The 17,651-nt window shown below is 55.3% G+C and overlaps 2 protein-coding genes across 2 annotated transcripts; both read right to left on the bottom strand.

The window, feature by feature from the left end:
- Nucleotides 1-1,455: 1,455 nt before the first annotated feature.
- On the bottom strand, nt 1,456-9,236 carry HAPLN4 (hyaluronan and proteoglycan link protein 4). The gene is made up of 6 exons (XM_032628936.1): nt 9,102-9,236; nt 7,990-8,102; nt 6,847-6,967; nt 6,208-6,570; nt 4,279-4,611; nt 1,456-3,884 (listed from the first exon to the last, which is right to left on the bottom strand). The coding sequence occupies exons 2-6, from the start codon at nt 7,990-7,992 to the stop codon at nt 3,493-3,495; spliced, it is 1,212 nt and encodes a 403-aa protein (XP_032484827.1). The 5' UTR covers nt 7,993-8,102; nt 9,102-9,236; the 3' UTR covers nt 1,456-3,492.
- Nucleotides 9,237-9,255: 19 nt separating this feature from the next.
- On the bottom strand, nt 9,256-17,628 carry TM6SF2 (transmembrane 6 superfamily member 2). The gene is made up of 10 exons (XM_032628938.1): nt 17,424-17,628; nt 15,690-15,793; nt 15,189-15,286; nt 15,016-15,119; nt 14,530-14,612; nt 13,775-13,899; nt 13,490-13,591; nt 13,067-13,159; nt 12,280-12,399; nt 9,256-9,755 (listed from the first exon to the last, which is right to left on the bottom strand). Exons 1-10 carry the CDS (start codon nt 17,516-17,518, stop codon nt 9,549-9,551), a joined length of 1,131 nt encoding a protein of 376 aa, XP_032484829.1. The 5' UTR covers nt 17,519-17,628; the 3' UTR covers nt 9,256-9,548.
- Between the last annotated feature and the right edge of the window lie 23 nt (nt 17,629-17,651).

Below are 17,651 nucleotides of genomic sequence, written 5' to 3'. Positions count from 1 at the left end.
AAGCTAGACACAAAAGGACACATACTGTAGGATTCCACTTATACAAAATGTCAAGACGAGGCAAATCCACAGAGATGAGAAGTAGATTAACAGTTTTCAGGGCATGGAGTGGGGAGGGAGGAATGGAGAGTGATTGCTTAATGAGTATGAGATTTTCTTTGGGGTGATGAAAATGATAGGGGTGATGGTTGAACAACACTGGGAATGTACTAAATGCCACTAAATTGAAGACTTTAAAATGTTTACAATGGTGAATTTCATATTATGTGAAGTTTTACAACATAAAAAATATGTTGCATATTTTCATTTGTGTAGAAGTGGGGGGAAAACAATATATGCATGTTTGATTGAATGAATATAAAACATCTTTTGAAGGACATGTAAGAAATTTTAGATGTCTCTGAGAAGTGCACTGGGTGCTGGAAGACAGGAGTGAGGCATTTTTCTGAATAACTAGCTTCAGGAGTGGCTCTACCCTGGCTGCCATCCTTAGGTCTCCTCCAGGTGGACCCTCAGAGACCTGCAATCCAACAGTGCAGAGACCCAGCAGAAAGAGGGTTCCTTTGGTCCTATTGGTCCGTCAAAATCCCAGGCAGTCTCATTGGTCTGCCTGGGTCCATGTCCACCCCTGGACCAATTAGGGTTGCTCAGGAAGATGAGCCACAGCACTCGTTGCCCAGTGGAGTCAGCCCCTCTGACTCACAGAACGAGAGGAGGGAAACTTACATACACGAGGCAAAATCAGGATGCTGGAACCCATGGAAGGGAGAAAGGATGTCAGCAGGGAAAAGGCAGAATGAAAGAAATCTCATGCACTCATCTCCAGAAAAATGCCCCTACCATTCCTCTAGTCAAGGAAGCTAAGGCACAGCTGGAGCCCAAGGCAGTCTAACCAAGGGACTGGACCCTGGCTTCAGATGAGTGGTTGGCATCTCTAGGAGTTCTGTCCCATCTGACATTGAAGCATGAGCAGTTAACGACCACCCCACTCCTACAACCATATCAGACATTTATACTTTTTTCCTCTTCTCTCTTTCTTTGTATGCCCGAAACGAAACTTTCAATACTCCTCGGCCCACACTCTCCCTACCCCCACCTCCACACCCACCCCAGGGAAAATTTGCAACTTCTCTGCCTTCCTGATGCAGGAACTCAACACCCAGTTTCACACACTTCATTCCCAGGGGACTGAGAGGAATCGCTGGATTGGTTAGTGACCCAATTAGGACAGGGCTGAGAAGGGCCAGACCCATGGGAGGTGGCTCAAGAGACAGAGTGAGGGAACGACGATGGGGGGGGGAAGGGAGGGGAGAGAGATTGGGGATAGGGAATGGTCCTGAGGAATGAGAGGAGACGCTTCCCAACTGAATCATCACCAAGCACCCCCAGCTGAAAAACATTTTGTCCACCAAAGTGCATTTTTGAAGTAACTACCCATGAGCTGTCTCATTTTCTCATTCATCAAAAAAAAAAATTTATTGAGCCCCTGCTGTACACTTCACACTCACTGGGATCTTAGAACAGCCTTGATACAGAGGAGGAAATAGGATCAGGGGTTTTGTCACTTGGTCATAGAGGCAGGATTCGAACCCAGGCACACCTGGTTCCAAAACCCACAGATGGGTTTCCTGGAGATGGATGTGACAATATGGAGGGCTCCAGGAGGGACCCCAGTGCCACTCCAGGCAAGACCTCGAAACTGGGGTCTCCAAAAGCGGGGGTGGCCTTGTTCATGGACAGTCTCCCTGAGCTAGCTGTTAACACTGGGGAGTTTGGGTCCTGACTTCTTAGCACAAATTACCCTTTAGAACATGGATTGCGTAGCACAAAGGGTAGGGGCACGCCAGAGCCTCAGTTTGTTCATCTGGGTGCTGCAAGGGTGTCTCGTGAACAGCTGTTGTCTGGGATATAGCTAGCGTGCAAACGGAGGATATCCAGCAGCTCCAGAAGTCCACCTGGGTCTCAGATGCTGCCTGGAGCTGGGCCCATCCGGTGAAGGGGCAGCCATTAAGCCCTATGGGGCACACAGTTCGGGCCCATGGTAAGAAGTTCCTGAGAACTGGGAAGTCAGTTGTCCTGGGGACGACGTTGACAGTCTCTATGGTGACAGTTTGAAGGGGCGGGCCCTACCGACAAGGGAAAGCCTAGGGGGACAGGTGTTCTGTTACCTCAGACACCGGAGTGTGGTCTCCATGGCAACAGCTGCCGGGGGCGGGGGGGTGGGTCCAAGCCGCTTGGGGGCGGAGCTTGGAGGGTAGCAAGGAGCTGAGGCACCCCGCGGAAAGGAGCAGCCTGTTTCCATGGTGAGAGCTGGAGAACCGAATGTTGGGTCACTCTCAGGACAGTTAGGGGAGGGGGTGGTCTCCATGGCTGTTGGTCAGGGTGAGGACAGTGGGAGTGAAGTTGTAGGTCTCTGGGGTGAATGTGGGTGAGATAGTAAACGTGCGGTGTCCATGGTTACAGCTGGAGGAGGGAGGTACTAACTCCATGGGTGTGACTGATGAAGGAAGGGCTGTGTGACTCTAGGTGACAGGTAGAAGCTGGGCTGGTCGCCTTGGTAACAATGGGAAGTGGGGCAGCTTCTCTCTGTAGTGAATGACATAGATTTTATGGGTCTCTGGGCCTGGGAGATGGTCTCTTAGGCGACAGCCAGGAAAGGGGCCGTCAGGTGAAGACGAATTTGCTCCCTCAGAGAGATACCTAAGGGATGGGCCACAGCTGCCAGTAATGCGAGCCAGCTGGGGCGTGTCAATCTGTCTTAACAGTGACAGACAAGGGTGGTGTCCCCTGAAACTGGAGGGGTGGAGCTGTTCTCCACAGTGACCTGGGGACACGGCCTGTTACTATGGAAACTGGGGGACTCGTGGGAGAAGGGGGGAGAATGGGAGTAACCAATCTCCAGGTCACCCTAGAGGAGAGGACAGGAGCCCACAGTCTTCATGTGACCATGGTGGCATGGTCAACTGACGAACTCTGAGGTTTCTGGTTTCTCTACAGGTGATAGGGAGGAGGGTTCAGTGTCCCGGTGACCTTAGGGGACCAGTCTTCAGTCTCCAGGCAGATGCATAGGACGTGTGCCCAGTCTCCTGATAATCCCGGGGGTCCAGCCTCCAGGCGACCTTGGGGGTAGTTCCAGAAGACCTCGCGAGACGTTTCCAGTGTTCAGGAGACCTCGGGTTCTGTTGGTCTCCAGTGGTTCTCAGAGGGTGTGCCCTGTCTCCTGGAGAAAGTTGGGAGAGGAGAGGAATCCACTGTCCAGGAGAGGCGGGGCTTGGTCGATTTCCAGGGGACTCCAGGGGACTTGGCTTCCGGGACTGGCCAGACTCTGGGGACCTCAGAGGGTGTGGCCAGGGTTTAAGGACCGCAGGAGGCCTGGTCAACTTGCAGGGCACCGCAGGGTGCATGGCCAGTCTCCAGGGGTGTGGTCCATCTCCAAGTGGCCGTAGGGCACTCGGCCAGCCGCCAAGCGCCCCAGCGGTCCACGGCCCGGGCCTAGACGCGCAGCGGGGTCCAGGCGGCGGGGTCTCGCGCGCCTCCAGCCCACCCGCCGCCTCCGGCCCAGCCCCAGCCCCAGCCACCAGGTGCGGGGTCCGGTGCACCAGGCGCGCGGTAGCAGTAGACGCCGAAGAGGCGGCGCGTGGCGTCAGGAAAGCCGAGGCTGCGCACACCTGGCCGGCGGCCGCCGCAGCGCGCGCGCGGGTTCACGATGGGGTAGCGTGCGCTCCCGTCCGCCAGCCAGCCTGCGGTGCAGCGGTCCAGCAGCTGCAGCTTCCACGCAGCGAACAACTGCCCCACCTTGGCCACGGCCGCTCCGCGCGCCGCGCAGGCGCGCGCTGCTCCCGCGAAGGGCACGGGCCGCAGCGGCTTCAGGAAGAACACGCGGCCTGCAGGGGGGTGGGGAGGAGTGGTTAGGGCCGCTCTTGGGACCCGGCTTCCTCGGGATTCAGGACACCCTCCCGCTTGCAGCCTAGGACCTCAGCCCCAGGGCTCAGATACACCCCCTCCCCTGAAGCCCGGGACCACAGCCTCGGCTAGAGCAGTGCTGGTGCCAGGCGATGTTTGATTGCCGTGCCTAGGCAGTACTAGGGAAGGGATCTCCTGGTTCGGACCCCCGAGGGCGGGTGTGGATAGGAAGGACAGGGAGGGAGACCTGGGCGGAGTGGTAAAGACTGAGAGGGAGGGGTACCTGTGTGTGTGTGTGGGGGGGGTCTCATGCGCGGGGCGGGACCCGGGCCAGCGGAGGGCAGGACCATCCTCCCAGGGGTGGAGCCTACGCACCCGGGAGGTTGGATGTGAAGCAGAAGGCGTCGTAGAGTTCCTCGGCGTTCTGGCGGTAGCCGTAGTTGCGCACACCCCCCGAGGCTCCGCCGCCAGCCCCGGCGCTCCCGGCCCCGCCCAGGCCGCCGCAGGGCTCCCGGGGCTGGCTCACCGGGTACTGCACCGAGCCGTCGCGCAGCCAGCCCGCGTTGCACCAGTCCAGGCCGTCGCGCCAGGCCGCGTGCAGCTGCTCAGCCGACGCCAAGATGCCGTCCTGTTCAGCGCACGCGCGTTGCGCCTCCGTGAAGGTCAGCCTGTAGCGGCCTCCACGCGGGTGGTAAGGGAAGACTACGCCTGAGAGGATACACGAGGGTCAGCTCGGACCCCCCAACTCTCACCCACCTGCCCGACATCTGTGGTGCCGCGTGACTCTTCAACCTAGACCTTTCAGGCCATCCCTCACTATGGCCTCAGAGCTGACCATGCCTTTCCCCTGTTCACACCCCTCATACTCGCTGTGCTTTAAGCTTAGGATTCACTTGACCCTCCCCCTTGACATCCTTAATCATGTCCACCTCCTTTCCACCACTGGAGACCTTTGTTTATGTTCTTTCCACCTTTCCACCTGTCGAACTACTATTCATCCTTCAAAACCCAGCTCCCACAACCCTCCTGCATTCAGTTCTACGTGCTTCTGACATTCTTCCAGCATTGTGACCTTCCTTCTTGTCAAATCCTGAGCCCAAAAAACTGACTCCCTCACACTGGGAGCCCACGAAAGTTTGACCCGGGGCAAAGACCTCTTTGATCTCCAGCACTGTCCGGGACAATTCCCATTGGTTTCCCTTCTACCTTCAGTTCTTATAACTCGTCCCTCATCAGAATCACAGTCATCTCAGCTCACTAGCGTTCTGTGTGTCTGTGTTTGTGGGTTGGACCTTGGGGGTGCAGGTGCAAATGCTTCTCTCGGCAGGTGCAGGAAGGATCAAACAGGAGCCAGAGAGAAGAGCTGGAGCCTGACAGACTGGAGTTCCAGTCCTGGCTCTGCCACTCACTGGTATGTGCCCTGGTCAAGGCTCTAACCTCTCTGAGCCAGTTGCCCCTCTGTGAGTAATACCGTCTCCCTCAGGGTTTTGGGGAAAATTAAATGAAAGCTCGGAGAGCTCTTCAGCCAAGCTCCTGGCACATAGAAAACACCCAATAAAGGAGAGCTGCTTCTATTATTGTTGTTGTTTTTCGCTATTGTTGAGAAGTTCAGCAAGTGAGGGCTCTGAAATCTCTCTAGCATCTTCTGAGGTGGAGTGAAGAAGGCAAACCACATGGGAGGGAATTCTTCAGAGAAACCCTACTTCCCAGCTTCACAGCCAGCCAATCAGAGCATCCCATCTCCCAGGCACAGTGATTGGCCCATGGATAGGCAAATGACTCAAGCTGGGCCAATGAAGGACAACTCTGGGACTCTAGCTAGCACTCCTAGGAAATCAATTGTCAAGCTGGGAGGGTGGAAGCCTGGCACTACTTTTTGGTTCCATCAGGGGAAACTTGTCCAAGGAAAGCCCACCCAGGGAAACAGAGCTGAAGGAAGGGTTTCTGACATGATGTGAATGTCTGGATCTCTGGATCTCACTGTGCTTGGATCCTACCAAAGGGTTCCCCGGTGTCTTCACTATTGACATTTTGGACTGGATTATTCTTTGCCGTGGGGAGACTGTCCTGTGTGTTGTGGGCTGTTTACAGCATCCGTGGTCTCTACCCACTATATCACCACAACCTACTTCTAGATCTTGCCAATATCCCCGGGTAGCAAAATCACCCCAGATCAGAACCATTATCCTACCCCACCAAGCCGCTGAATTCCTTCAGGCCAACTTGATTTGATTTCTGTCCTTTGCGATACCCTCCTCTCTTCTCCCTTAGAAATGAGCCTCATCCTGCCCACAGGCTAGTCACCTTCCAGGTCCAGCTTGACCATGCCAGTGTCATCCTCCAGCTCGTTGGTGACCTCGCACTCATAGCGCCCATAATCCTGCAGCGTGACGTTTCGGAGAACCAGGGAGGCATCCCCGGGCCCATCGCCCTGCAGCTCAGCCCGCCCGCGGTAGCTGCCAAACGCCCGGTGCTGGGCACCCAGCGCCACGAAGACATCGGCAAAGGCCAGCGGGTCCACCACCTTGGTCCACTTGAGGCGGACGCTGTCGTGGCCGTGGGCGGCTGCCTCGTAGTGGTAGCGGCAGGGCAAGACGATGGTGCCACCCCGGTGGCTGACCACCTGTCCCGGCGCTGTCTGCACCACCACCGAGCCCGACTCCCCTTCTATGGGCAACCAAAGAGGGTTAAGAAGGGGTTCTGGGGCGGGGCAGGGGAACCTGGGGAGGGGGACCCAGGGAAAGGGATGTGGGAAGAAAACTTGGGTGCGGATCCGGAGATCAGAAGGGTAAAGGGGCTCCGTAAGGGGACTAGGGAGGGGGCGGGGACTGTGGCCATCAGGACCGCCCAGCACCCTCCATCCTCCCTGCTCCATGCACCCTGGTGATCCTACTTGGCCACGGCTTCTGCGGGGCAAGATCCGCTTCCACGGTCCTGACTCACCCAGCACGTGCACGACCTTCTTCCGGCCGTGCTCCGCTTCCGCGGCGCCGGTGAGCAGCAGGACTCCCCATGCAGCTGCCCAGAGCGCCCCGCGACCGAGGGCCGCCGCCGGAGCACACACCTGGGGGCAGGGTGCGCTCAGTGCAGCCTCCTGGCCTTTGTCTTTCAGAAGACTAACTCCCTGGCCTTCCTTTCCCGCGGCGAGGACTTCTTACATGCCCAGCTCCCCAGCCCAGCCAGGATCCCAGAGGACTCCCCCAAGGAGAAGGCTAGCAGACCCTCCCACCCACAGACCCTCCCACTCTCCCAGGATCTCACACACTTGCCCTTGGGCAAAGCGCACGCCCCTGGACTCACTCTCCCTTAGTTCTGCACGGGCAACCCACCTGACCCCCTGACCCCAACACCAGAGCCTCAGAGCCCCGCACCCTTCTCCCTCTCTCTCTCTTTTCTGGCCCAGGCCAAGGATTGGGGAGGAGGGAGGAGGGAGGAGGGAGGAGGGAGGAGGGGCTGGAGCAGCGGCAGCAGCAAGGTTATCCGTGCGCCAGGAGACTGCAGCAAACCCGTGCAGGTGGGGGTGGTAGAGGCAGAGAGGGGGAGACACACAGAAAGAAGGCGAGAACGGGGAAAGAGACTGAGACAGAGAGAAAGGCAGGGAGAGATGGAGACAGAAGGAAAGTGTCACAGACAGAGGAAGGAAAGATGGAGAGGGACAGAGATACAAAGGGAGAGAGAGAAGAGAGTGCCAGAGGGAGACACGGAGAAGAGTAAGGAAAGATGGAGAGAGACAGAGATAGAGAGGGAGAGACAGAGACTGAAAGAGAGAAAGGAGAGAGAGCAACAGGGAAAGAGACACAAAGAAGAGGGAGATGGGGGGGGGGTAGGGAAAGACAGAGAGACTCAGAGAGAGGGAGAGTAAAGGGACCCCCCCCAAAAAGGGAGAGAAAAGTAGGGAAGGACATAGAATAAGAGGAGAAGCAGAGAGGGAGAGAGTGGGAGGGAAAGAGATACAGGTGAGAGACAGAGAGATGGGAGAGATGAGAAGGAGAGAGGGACTGAAGAGAGAAACACTGAGGGATGTAGACCAGAGACACAGAGACAGAATCCCAGAGAAGGACCTACCGAACCCACAGCCCGACTCACCATTCTGCCGGTGCGGCCCCCGACCAGCGGCCCCTATGTGCCGGGACTGCGCTCCCTGCACACGCAGAAAGGACTGGGCAGGTCCCTGCAGGCGGCGCAATCCCGGCGTCTGCCTGCAAGGGGAGGAGGGAGGTGGACGGTGGGGGGGGGGGGCGTTAAAGGGGACGTGGTGGCGCCTGCTGGGGGAGAGGTGATGATGGGGACAGACGGAGGAAGGACTGCCCTGAACAGTGAGTTCAGAGCCAGGTACCAGCCTCCCTGCTGGCTGACTTTGGGCCACCAGAGGAAACTTTCTGGGTCTCAGTTTAACGCTCTTTGAAATGGAGGAGGGGGGAGCCTGATGGTGCCCTGCGTGGGCAGGGGGGCTGAGTAACCTGGGAAAGGGGCTTGGCTTGCACGCCTCAGTTTTCCCATCTGTCACTGGGTGACCATCAAAGGGTCCTGGGCCCCAGCAGCCAAAGGGTGCTCACTCTGCGGGATGCGGGCCCTACAACAATCACACACTCTGCAGAGGGACTCTGCCGCTCACTGTATGCCTCAGTTTCCACATCTGAGATATGGAGTGCTGGGTCTTTCGTGAAGATCTAATGGCTAGACATAGGTGCCTAATAAGTGTTGGTAAGGTCAGGGAGCAGGGGGATCAACCCCCTGACCCAGAGTGGTCTGGGCAGGAGTTACCCCTGAACCTGAACCTGCACTCAAGTTCAAAAATCAAACCAGGAGGCAATGAGCCCTTCTCCCAGCTTCTTGGCTGCCTCCCCAGCTTCAGTTTCCCCCAAATATAAGCCCGTCAGCCAGCAGAGGCAGGGTTATGGGCTCTGTGGTTGAAGGGGCTGGGGCTCGTTGCCTAACTCAGCTGCATCCAGGAGGCGTGACTTGGGACCAGGACATTCACCTCCTGCAGGCTCAGTTTCCCCATCTGGAATATGCGGTGAGATCCAGCATGTAGCATGTGAGGTTAGCCATTGGCCTGGTATATGGTAGGTGCTTAATAACCGTGCCACACTGTTCGTTATTATAGTTTATTGGTGGAGCTTAGACTTTGGACCCTTCTCTCCTGATTGTGCCCTCAGGCAGGTCTCTGGTCCTCTTTGAGCCTCAGTTTTCCCTACCTGGAAGATGGGGCTGGGCGCACCAACCAGAGGTAGACTTCTGCTGTCCGGCACCTCCAGCTCCTGATGACTATTCTGGCAGTGATGAGTGGGCCCTCGTGGGTTCGGAGGAGAGGGTCCCTTGCCCCTGCCCCCTGAAACACTCAGAGCAACATTTTATGTGTCAAAAGGAATTTTACTGAAAGGATCCATGTGGGGGATGATGGATAAATTCCAGGAAGGTGCCAGTGTGGAGTTTGGGTGAGGTGACAGCTGAGCATGGCCGTGGCCTTCTCTGCTGGAACACCTGGACCTTGGGGCCCCCCCATCCCACCCTGAAATCACCATAGCCAGGACTGAAGGCACCCAGAGACACACCTCCTGCCTCTAAAAAACCCAACCCCCCCCATTCCAGGGGCAGGGCCAGCTGGGTATGTAAACAGGATCTTGGGGAGTCCCACAGCCCCCTCAGTGCTGCTTCTCATGGTGAGCTGGGGGGCCAGGAAGCGGGCGTAGGAAGAAGGCAGGGCTCCACAGGCAGCGGTAGGCCAGCAGGTGAGGCCCCAGAGCATACAGTAGGTTGCACACGAAGAAGCTGGCCCAGGCATCCTCAGGCACACGGTAGGTGAAGGGCGTGCGCAGGTGCATGGAAGCACCCATGTGTGAGAACTGTGCCTGGTGGCCAGAAAGGGAGGATGGATGTCACAGACCAGGAGAGAGCAAGTCCCAGCATCACCAGCATCCCACCTTGGGGAGCTCAAAATGTCCGCATCCCTATCTCACTGGCTCTGCTGACCTACCTGTCTCCCCCCTTCAATCCATCTGTCTCTAAATAGCCCTGTCCCCACATGTCCTGTCTATCCTCATCCATCTATCTGTAAGCCTCTCCCCAGCTGTCTAACTAGAACCATCTTCAGGGTCTGCTGGACCCTGAACCCTATTTCTCTGCCCTGAGTCCAGCTCCTCCCCCTGGTCTTCCCCACCCCAGGCAGCCTTGATACAAATCCTCTCAATTCTACCCCTGATCGATAAAATAGTAATATATCTAATGGATGTCCTCCTAGTCCCACTGCCCTGGCCAGGACCCAGCCTTTATCACTTCCCATCAGAAACCCAGAAACATGCCCCCAGCTCTGACTGGGCCCTCCACTGCTCAGAAACCTTCTACAGCTCCCCATTGTTCTCAGCACAAGCCCCCAAGCCCAGAGTTCAAAGCCCTTAGCATCTAGCTGTCAATTTATCTTGTCTCTGCCTTTAACCACGTTATGGGACTCTAAATCACTGTCCCCCTCTGTGCATATCCTTATGCTGTTACCATTCCTGGAATGCCCTTCCCTGCCTGAAGAACTCATACCCATACATCAAAGCCTATGCCCCCGGGGGTGTGTGTGATGAATTGGGAGATTGGGATTGACATTTATACACTAATATGTACAAAATGGATAACTAATAAGAACTTACTGTATAAAAAAATAAATAAAATAAAATTCAAAAATTCAAAAAAAGAAAGTAGTATCTTTCCAGAGCTAAAAAAAAAAAAAAAAAAAGAAACATTTATTTGAAAAAAAAAGAAATGGAAAATTACAAAAAGAGTAAGTGGAAAAATTACTGAAAATGGTTTGGCAAGGTGGGTTAGACAATGTATGTACATTTTGTGGTTTGGCAGGATCACATTTTCTTGAGCAAAGACTCAGCATGAGGGCTGGGGTCATCTTTATGGACACAAACTACAACCTAGTTCAAGTGGAAGTCAAATTGAAGTTTGGTCAACTCTCTTAGCACAGTGTTAGCCAAGCCCTTTTTTTTTTTGGTACGCGGGCCTCTCACTGTTGTGGCCTCTCCCGTTGCGGAGCACAGGCTCCGGACGCGCAGGCTCAGCAGCCATGGCTCACGGGCCCAGCCGCTCCGCGGCATGTGGGATCTTCCCGGACCGGGGCACGAACCCGTGTCCCCCGCGTCGGCAGGCGGACTCTCAACCACTGCGCCACCAGGGAAGCCCAGCCAAGCCCTTTTTTCTGTATAGGGGTTTAGAGTTCAGAAACCTCATGAAACCCAAAACATTCCTTCATGGAAATTTTCTTTGCTTCAGAAATTCTGAACAGTCCTAACTGGCTTGCTACCTAAAACTATGCAAAAAGTAAAATCTATGTTTAAAAGGAGTAAAGAAATTTTCTACACAAAGCCTTGAATATGCTTGAATGACTATTCTCCCTTAATAATAACCCTTTATAATTAGATAGTAATACACAAAATAAAAACAGAGAGTAGGATGATAGCTGGGGCTCAGCTAGATCAATCCAGTCCTTCTGGTTTACAATTTTAGAAGATTTCCCTCCTCCTGAAATAAGGTTTCCAATTTCTTGAACTTGTCAAGTTAGATACTTCCAACTTCTTTAATACCTCGGATACTGAGTATCATAAGGAGAAACATATAATTTTCAGATTCTTCCTTCACATCACATAGAAAAATAAATTACAGATGGAATAAAGAGGCAAATATTGTGTGTAAGAATTTTTAAAGCCTATGCATGAGAAAGCTTTTGAAATAGCAAAAATATCTCCAAAGCTTGACTTTAAATGTTGGTAATCAGAGGCTTCGGACTCAGAACACAGCTTCCAAAGCAAAATAGAGAGAAGAAAGAAAGCAAGTTAAGAGTAGTTCTTCTGCCTTTAAAGAGCTGGATGGGAATGAGACGTTCTTAGCAATTTTGATAGATGGCTGAGATTTTTACAGCACTCTTCTGTACAACAAAATTATTTTTGACAGTCATCGTTAATGAAACAACTAATAATAATAACGATAACAATATACAGAAGAGAAATAGACAATGAGTATTTTCTTTTATTGTACTTTGAATATACAATCATGCCACAACAAAGCAAAAAATAAATAGTAAAGTACAATAGAGAAAAAAAAAAAAAAGCCTATGCCCCCTTTTCTAAGAAATCTGCCCCCTCTGGAATCCTTCTCAGACTCTCTACCTCCCTCTATTCAGTTCTAACGTCATGGGGTTTGGGGTGTCTGTGTCTGGCTCTTTCTCCCCCACATTAGGGAATCCTGGGGTACTGAGCTGGGGGTGGAGCCTGTCAGGGGCCTCGTATCACCCTGCTCAGGGTGAGCACAAAAGCAATTGATGAGCAGGCAGAAACTTTCTTCCCTATGCACTGGCCCACCCCACCCCATTCCACCCCACCTCACCTGGCCAATGGCTCCAGCAAATACCAAAGTCCAGTCAGGCAGCCAGGAGCAGCCAGGAAAGATGAGGGCATAGATGGCCAGGCCATAGAAGGGCAGCACGTAGAACATATTCACCAGCATCTGGGGGGCACACAGCTGATGGATTGAGCGGCTGCCCCAGTTGAGTCTCCTGATACCCCTCAGGTGGTGGACCCAAGGAGAATCTGGCCAGCCTCAGACCCCACCCAAGACTGGGGCTCTCTGCACATCCTACCCTGTGCAAATTGCTCCTTTATTTCCCTTGGGTTTCCCCACCCATCCCACTCCCACACACTGAGCACACCCACCTTACTCCAGAAGTAGCATGTGACCCTGGCCTGGCCAATCAGAACACCCCAGCCCCCTGGCCATAATAGTCAGCTATGAGCATGTGATTTAAACTTGGCCATTCAGAGCCTGCCTGAGACTTATACTTAAGCTGAGGAATTAAGGGCTCACACTCCTCTGTGGTGGCTAAGTAGAAAGAATGGAAGCTTAGAGCTACCCAAGGCTGTCTCTGCCATACCACAAAGGCACTACCTGGGAGTGGAACACATGTAAAGAAAACACAGTCTAGAGACAGAGCTAACCTTGAGCTCCTGGATCCAGCCATACCTGAAGAGAATGTCTATACTTTTTTGGTAGGACAATAAATTCCATTTGTGCTTCCACCAGTTTGACTTGTGTTTTTGGCACCTGCTTCAAAGGGGCCCAGTAGACCCCTAACCACGGCAGGACTGTGGCCCTCTCCTCCCATCTGCCCTCTCACCTGCACCTTCGGATAGGCCACGGGGTCCCTCAGGTATGGCTCATACTGATAGATGTAGACAAAGCAGGCATCCATGGGGCAGTCAAGCACCACCTGGGGCCCAGAGACAAACCAACAGCCTCAAATATCCCTCCCAGAGGAAGCCTTCCCCGGCCTCCCGGGAGGGGCCCATACCCCTTGCTCTGGCCTGCCCCAGCTTTGGTTCTCTCCTCTGGCTGAGAATCCACAGATATTTGAGCTGGGGAGAAGGCTACAGGGAATGGGGCTTTGTGATGGAACACTCAGGTTAGACTCGATGAACTTCCCTGGATGATCAGACGGGAGAGCAGTGGGCTTTTTGCACTGGATAATGAAGATAAAGGAGGGAGGGATGGGCTGGGGACGGGGAGTTGGAGGCAGGTAGGCTGGCCAGTGCAGACTCACCAGGCCTCGAAAGAGGGTGAAGAACGCAGCAAAGATGAGGTAGATGATGAGGGCCAGGTCAACTGGGCGCCGCAGAAGGCCCTTTCTTTGTTCCTCCTCCACCTGCCCCATGAGAAACAGCATGAGAAGTCTGGTATCCAACAGGCACTCAATGAAGGCTCATCCCTTCTTCCCTAATGACCAAGGAGATCTTTCCAAGGAGATAACGTCTTTGACCAGAAGCAACTCAAATAGGGGACATTCAGGCATTTGGCACAAGGCCTATCTGGGGGGCAAGGGACTCACCATGTTGGGAGTGCAGCAGCTTGGTGCCTGGGTCTGGTTGAAGACCCTCAAGCCAGCCCAGCAGGGGACCAGCAAGTAGGGGATGGTGAGGAAAAAGGAAGGCCTGATCTCTGAGTTGTATTTGCCTGCCATGGTAGGAGAGACAGGGTGTCACGCAGTGAGGATCCCCCAGGCCCGGCCGGACCCTTTAGCTGGGCCATGTCAGGGCACCTGGCTGGAAGCTGTGATTCACAAATGCCATCCTAGCTCAGCCCTAACACGTCTGACTCCCGAGTGCCCATAAGGTGATGTCCATGCTCCTCAGCCTGGCCTGCCTCAATTTACCTTCTGGACATGGCTCTTACACTTCAGCTCCCCCTAGAAACACCCTGGATATTCCTCTTGCACAGCCATCCCCACATCCCTGGCTGCCTTCTCTGCTCCGCCTAAGACCTACCTACGAAGGTTTCACTCTGCCCTCTGGATCCACCTTAAAATTCCCTTCTTGTGTCAAGAGCATTCGGGGCCAAGCCCCTGGGGTCAGGAACCAGCTAGCTGGGGAGGAAATGGAATGTGCTTCCGCTCCTCCCAGAGGAAAATGGGGGGGGAGGTGGGGAAAGGCTGCTGGCTTAGGCTCTGAATGGAGAGGCATGTGGTGGGGAGGAGGTTGCCCTCTGCAGACATTGGAGAGGGCATGCAGGACCCACTGGGAACTTCCAGACACAGGGCAGTGACCCAGCCCAGGGAGACGCGACTCCTCAGAGCCAAGTCCTTACCAAGGATGTTTCCTGGGAGGAACACCAGAATGCTCATGACGAAGGATCCCAGCCAGTAGAGTGCAAGGTTCCGGTACCTCTTCCTGGGCAGGGGATGGAGGGGTGACAAGTAGATCCCTGTCCCCCAGTCTCAGAGCCCCCGACAGGGTCCAGAGACCAATCTGGGATCCCCAGCTCTGGATCCCTTCAGTGTCACCCAGAACAGAAGGGACAACAGGAAGTTGAATGAGGGAATGAACAGTCAGATGCTCTGTCCGAGGACAGTAGTGTCTGCCCAGGCACAAGGTGGGAGAGAAGAGAACCGACCATCACTGACACCTGTGATGTTCCCTGGATCCTTCTCCTGGCCACTCCTGTCTAGAGCCCTAGAGAGGCTTCCTGATTTCCCCTACAGATACTTCTGGCTTCATCCTGACCTGGGACCTCCCACCTAAGGACTCCACCTCCTTCCCAGGGTCCAGGTGCCACCCTGCCCACCCCACGCACCTTTTACGGATGGCACCAGCCATGGCCAGGTAGAGGAGGTAGTGAACAGTGCCATCCCAGTAGCAGATGAAGACCCCGTGTGCCGTGCGCAGGTACGGCTCACCCTACAGGGGCAGGTGCAGGGCTCAGACGGGCAGTAGGGCTGCGGGCATCCCAGACAGCTCCCTACATACCTCCTTGGTGTAGAACGCCATGAAGCTCTCCATGTAGCCATCTTCCTCGAGAGCGATGAGGAGGTCCACCACGGAGGTGAAAGAGAAGACTGCGAACACTAAGGGGAGAGTAGCAGGGCATGGGCAGGGTGTGGACGGGGCACAGACCACGTGTGGGCGGGGCCTGAGACTGCAGGTCGGTGACCGGCCACCCAGTTTCCGGGCAAAGCCTCTGCACAAACCTGCTCCCAGGTCCCACCCCACAAGTCACACGACCCACAGCCCGCCTCAGAGGGAGGCACAGTCCCTGCCTTTAGGGGTCCCCAGGCTGATGGGAAAGGTGCTGTCCCTGCACTCAGGAGTCCCAAGTCAGAAGGGGGAGGCCCCTTGAGGTTCCCCAATCAGTAGGGGTTCTCCAGTCTCTGAGGTTCTCCAGTCTGATGAAGGCCCTTCAAGGGCTGCCAGTCTGATGGAGGAGGCCCTTGCCCAGTTCTCTTCCCTAAGACCCTCCCACCAACTCACCGGCAAAGAGTGGGTCATAGTAGATGTCACTTCGGGACAAGCTGTATATAGCCAAGAAGAGCAGACCCAGGATCAGGGCGCTCATCCACACCACCCCCAGGGGGCTGTGGAGAGGAAAACCAAGTCAGGGAGGCCAGGCCCATTCTGAGGTCCTGCCCCACCCTAGGGCAAGAGCAGACTCCAGGAAGCTCCAGGTGAGGAGGCTGAAGCATCTGTCCATCCAGGAAAGCCATTCCCTGAAACTCCCCTTTCCTAGCACCAGGCTCTTGCCCCAGCTGTTTCCCTCTTCTGGAAACTCCTTCCAAAAGTCTCCTTTCCACTTGGCAAACTCCTACTCATCCTTCATGGCCCATCTACATTGCTCCTCCTCCAGGGAAGCCCTCCCTGACTCCTCAGAAAGGATCATTGCCTGACTTGGGCCAGGCACAGAGAGAGCATCTGTCAACACTTCTGACTATATGATTTATCCAGTCACTTGCTGATGTGTGTGACAGTTTGCTTGCTCTGTCATTCAACAGCTCCAAGACCCTCTGTGGCCAGTCCCAGTGCCCACACCTGCCAGAGGGTCTCTAGTGCTCAGCTCTGTACACCTCATGGTCTGAAGCTCCTGACTCCTCAGGTAAAGTCCAAATATTTCCATCAACTCCACCCCACCCCTGCCCTGATCTGTTCCCATCAACCTGATAAGGCAAGTCAACCAGCTGCAGAGATAACAGAAGCCAGGTCTCTGGGCAGCCCCCAACTCTTGGCAAACCAAGGCCAAGGGTGGGAGGGTGGGAGACATATCCAAGGTCACACATTCCCCCCCACACTCTCTCCAGGCCCCGACCTTCTCCTGAACCCCTCTAACCCCTAGGATCCCCATTCCTAGCCCCATCTAACCAACATGACAATTATAGTAATCACATGAGACCACACCAGCGTCTTGGCACCCAATTTGTAATCCCAAACTGTAACTATGGGATGAGCTCTAGAATTATGTTCATTACACAGTGAAGAAACTGAGGCTCCCGGGGCAACCTGGCTCACTCAGGGTCCAGGGGGATGGAGCCAGGAATTTGTACCCAAGGAACCAACTCCACAGTCAAGACTCCCTCTACCCCATGTCTTGGGTTGCACTGGGTTTGGGAGTGTGAGGGGCTTGTGGTTGCCTGGTACCCAGTAGCTGGATCCAGAGGGTTGAGGCCTAGGGTTAGGAGATAGGGACAGGGGAGGTCGAGGTACGTAGGGGAAACTGAGGCTAGGGACAGGGTGGGCCAGCCCTGAAGAGAAGAAAGTCCCAGGCCTGAGACAGGCAATGGAGGGACAGTCTGGTAGGGGTGGTGCAGCAGAGCGTGTGTGTGGCAAGAGCCGGGTCACTGGGGCATTATCTGGGGCAATGCTTTGACCCTTGGGGACTCTGGAACCTGTGCTGGGCACATCCCTGGGAAAACACCAGAAACCCTCCAAAACCCTGCCTTGTTAGGGGCTCTGCTTCTCAAAGTCCCTCCTCCCCAGGCCCCAAACGTCCCAGGAGCGCCCCCACCTCCACCACACAGCTCCGGGCCTGCTGGAAGGCGATTTCCGGTCGGAGGTGGGGGGGTTCTTCTGACCCAGCCCCTGTCCTCGCGGGCCGGAGCGGCGCGGGGCCGCTGGGCTCGGGGGAGTCCGCGCATCCTCCATCCCGCCCCCTCCACACCCCAGCCCAGCCCCGCAACCCCCGAGGAGGCCGCCCCGGCCCCTCCCCGCACGCACTACGAGAGCGCCGAGACGTGGTTGAGCGCGTAGGACAACGGGAGAGCGCCCAGCGACAGAACTGCGACCTTGCCCGCCAGCGGCGGGATGTCCATAGCGGCGGTGCCGGGACCCCGGCTTGCTTTCTGCGCGGCGGTGCCTCTGGGCGCGGAGTTGCCAGGGACCCAGCCCGGTTCTGCCCCGCCTTGCGCAAAGGTCGCCCCCGCCCTGTGACTGCCCTGCGAGGCC

Source organism: Phocoena sinus, chromosome 3 (assembly GCF_008692025.1).
Source record: "Phocoena sinus isolate mPhoSin1 chromosome 3, mPhoSin1.pri, whole genome shotgun sequence".
NCBI classification, from domain to species: domain Eukaryota; kingdom Metazoa; phylum Chordata; class Mammalia; order Artiodactyla; family Phocoenidae; genus Phocoena; species Phocoena sinus.
This window is presented reverse-complemented; position numbering and strand designations above follow the sequence as displayed.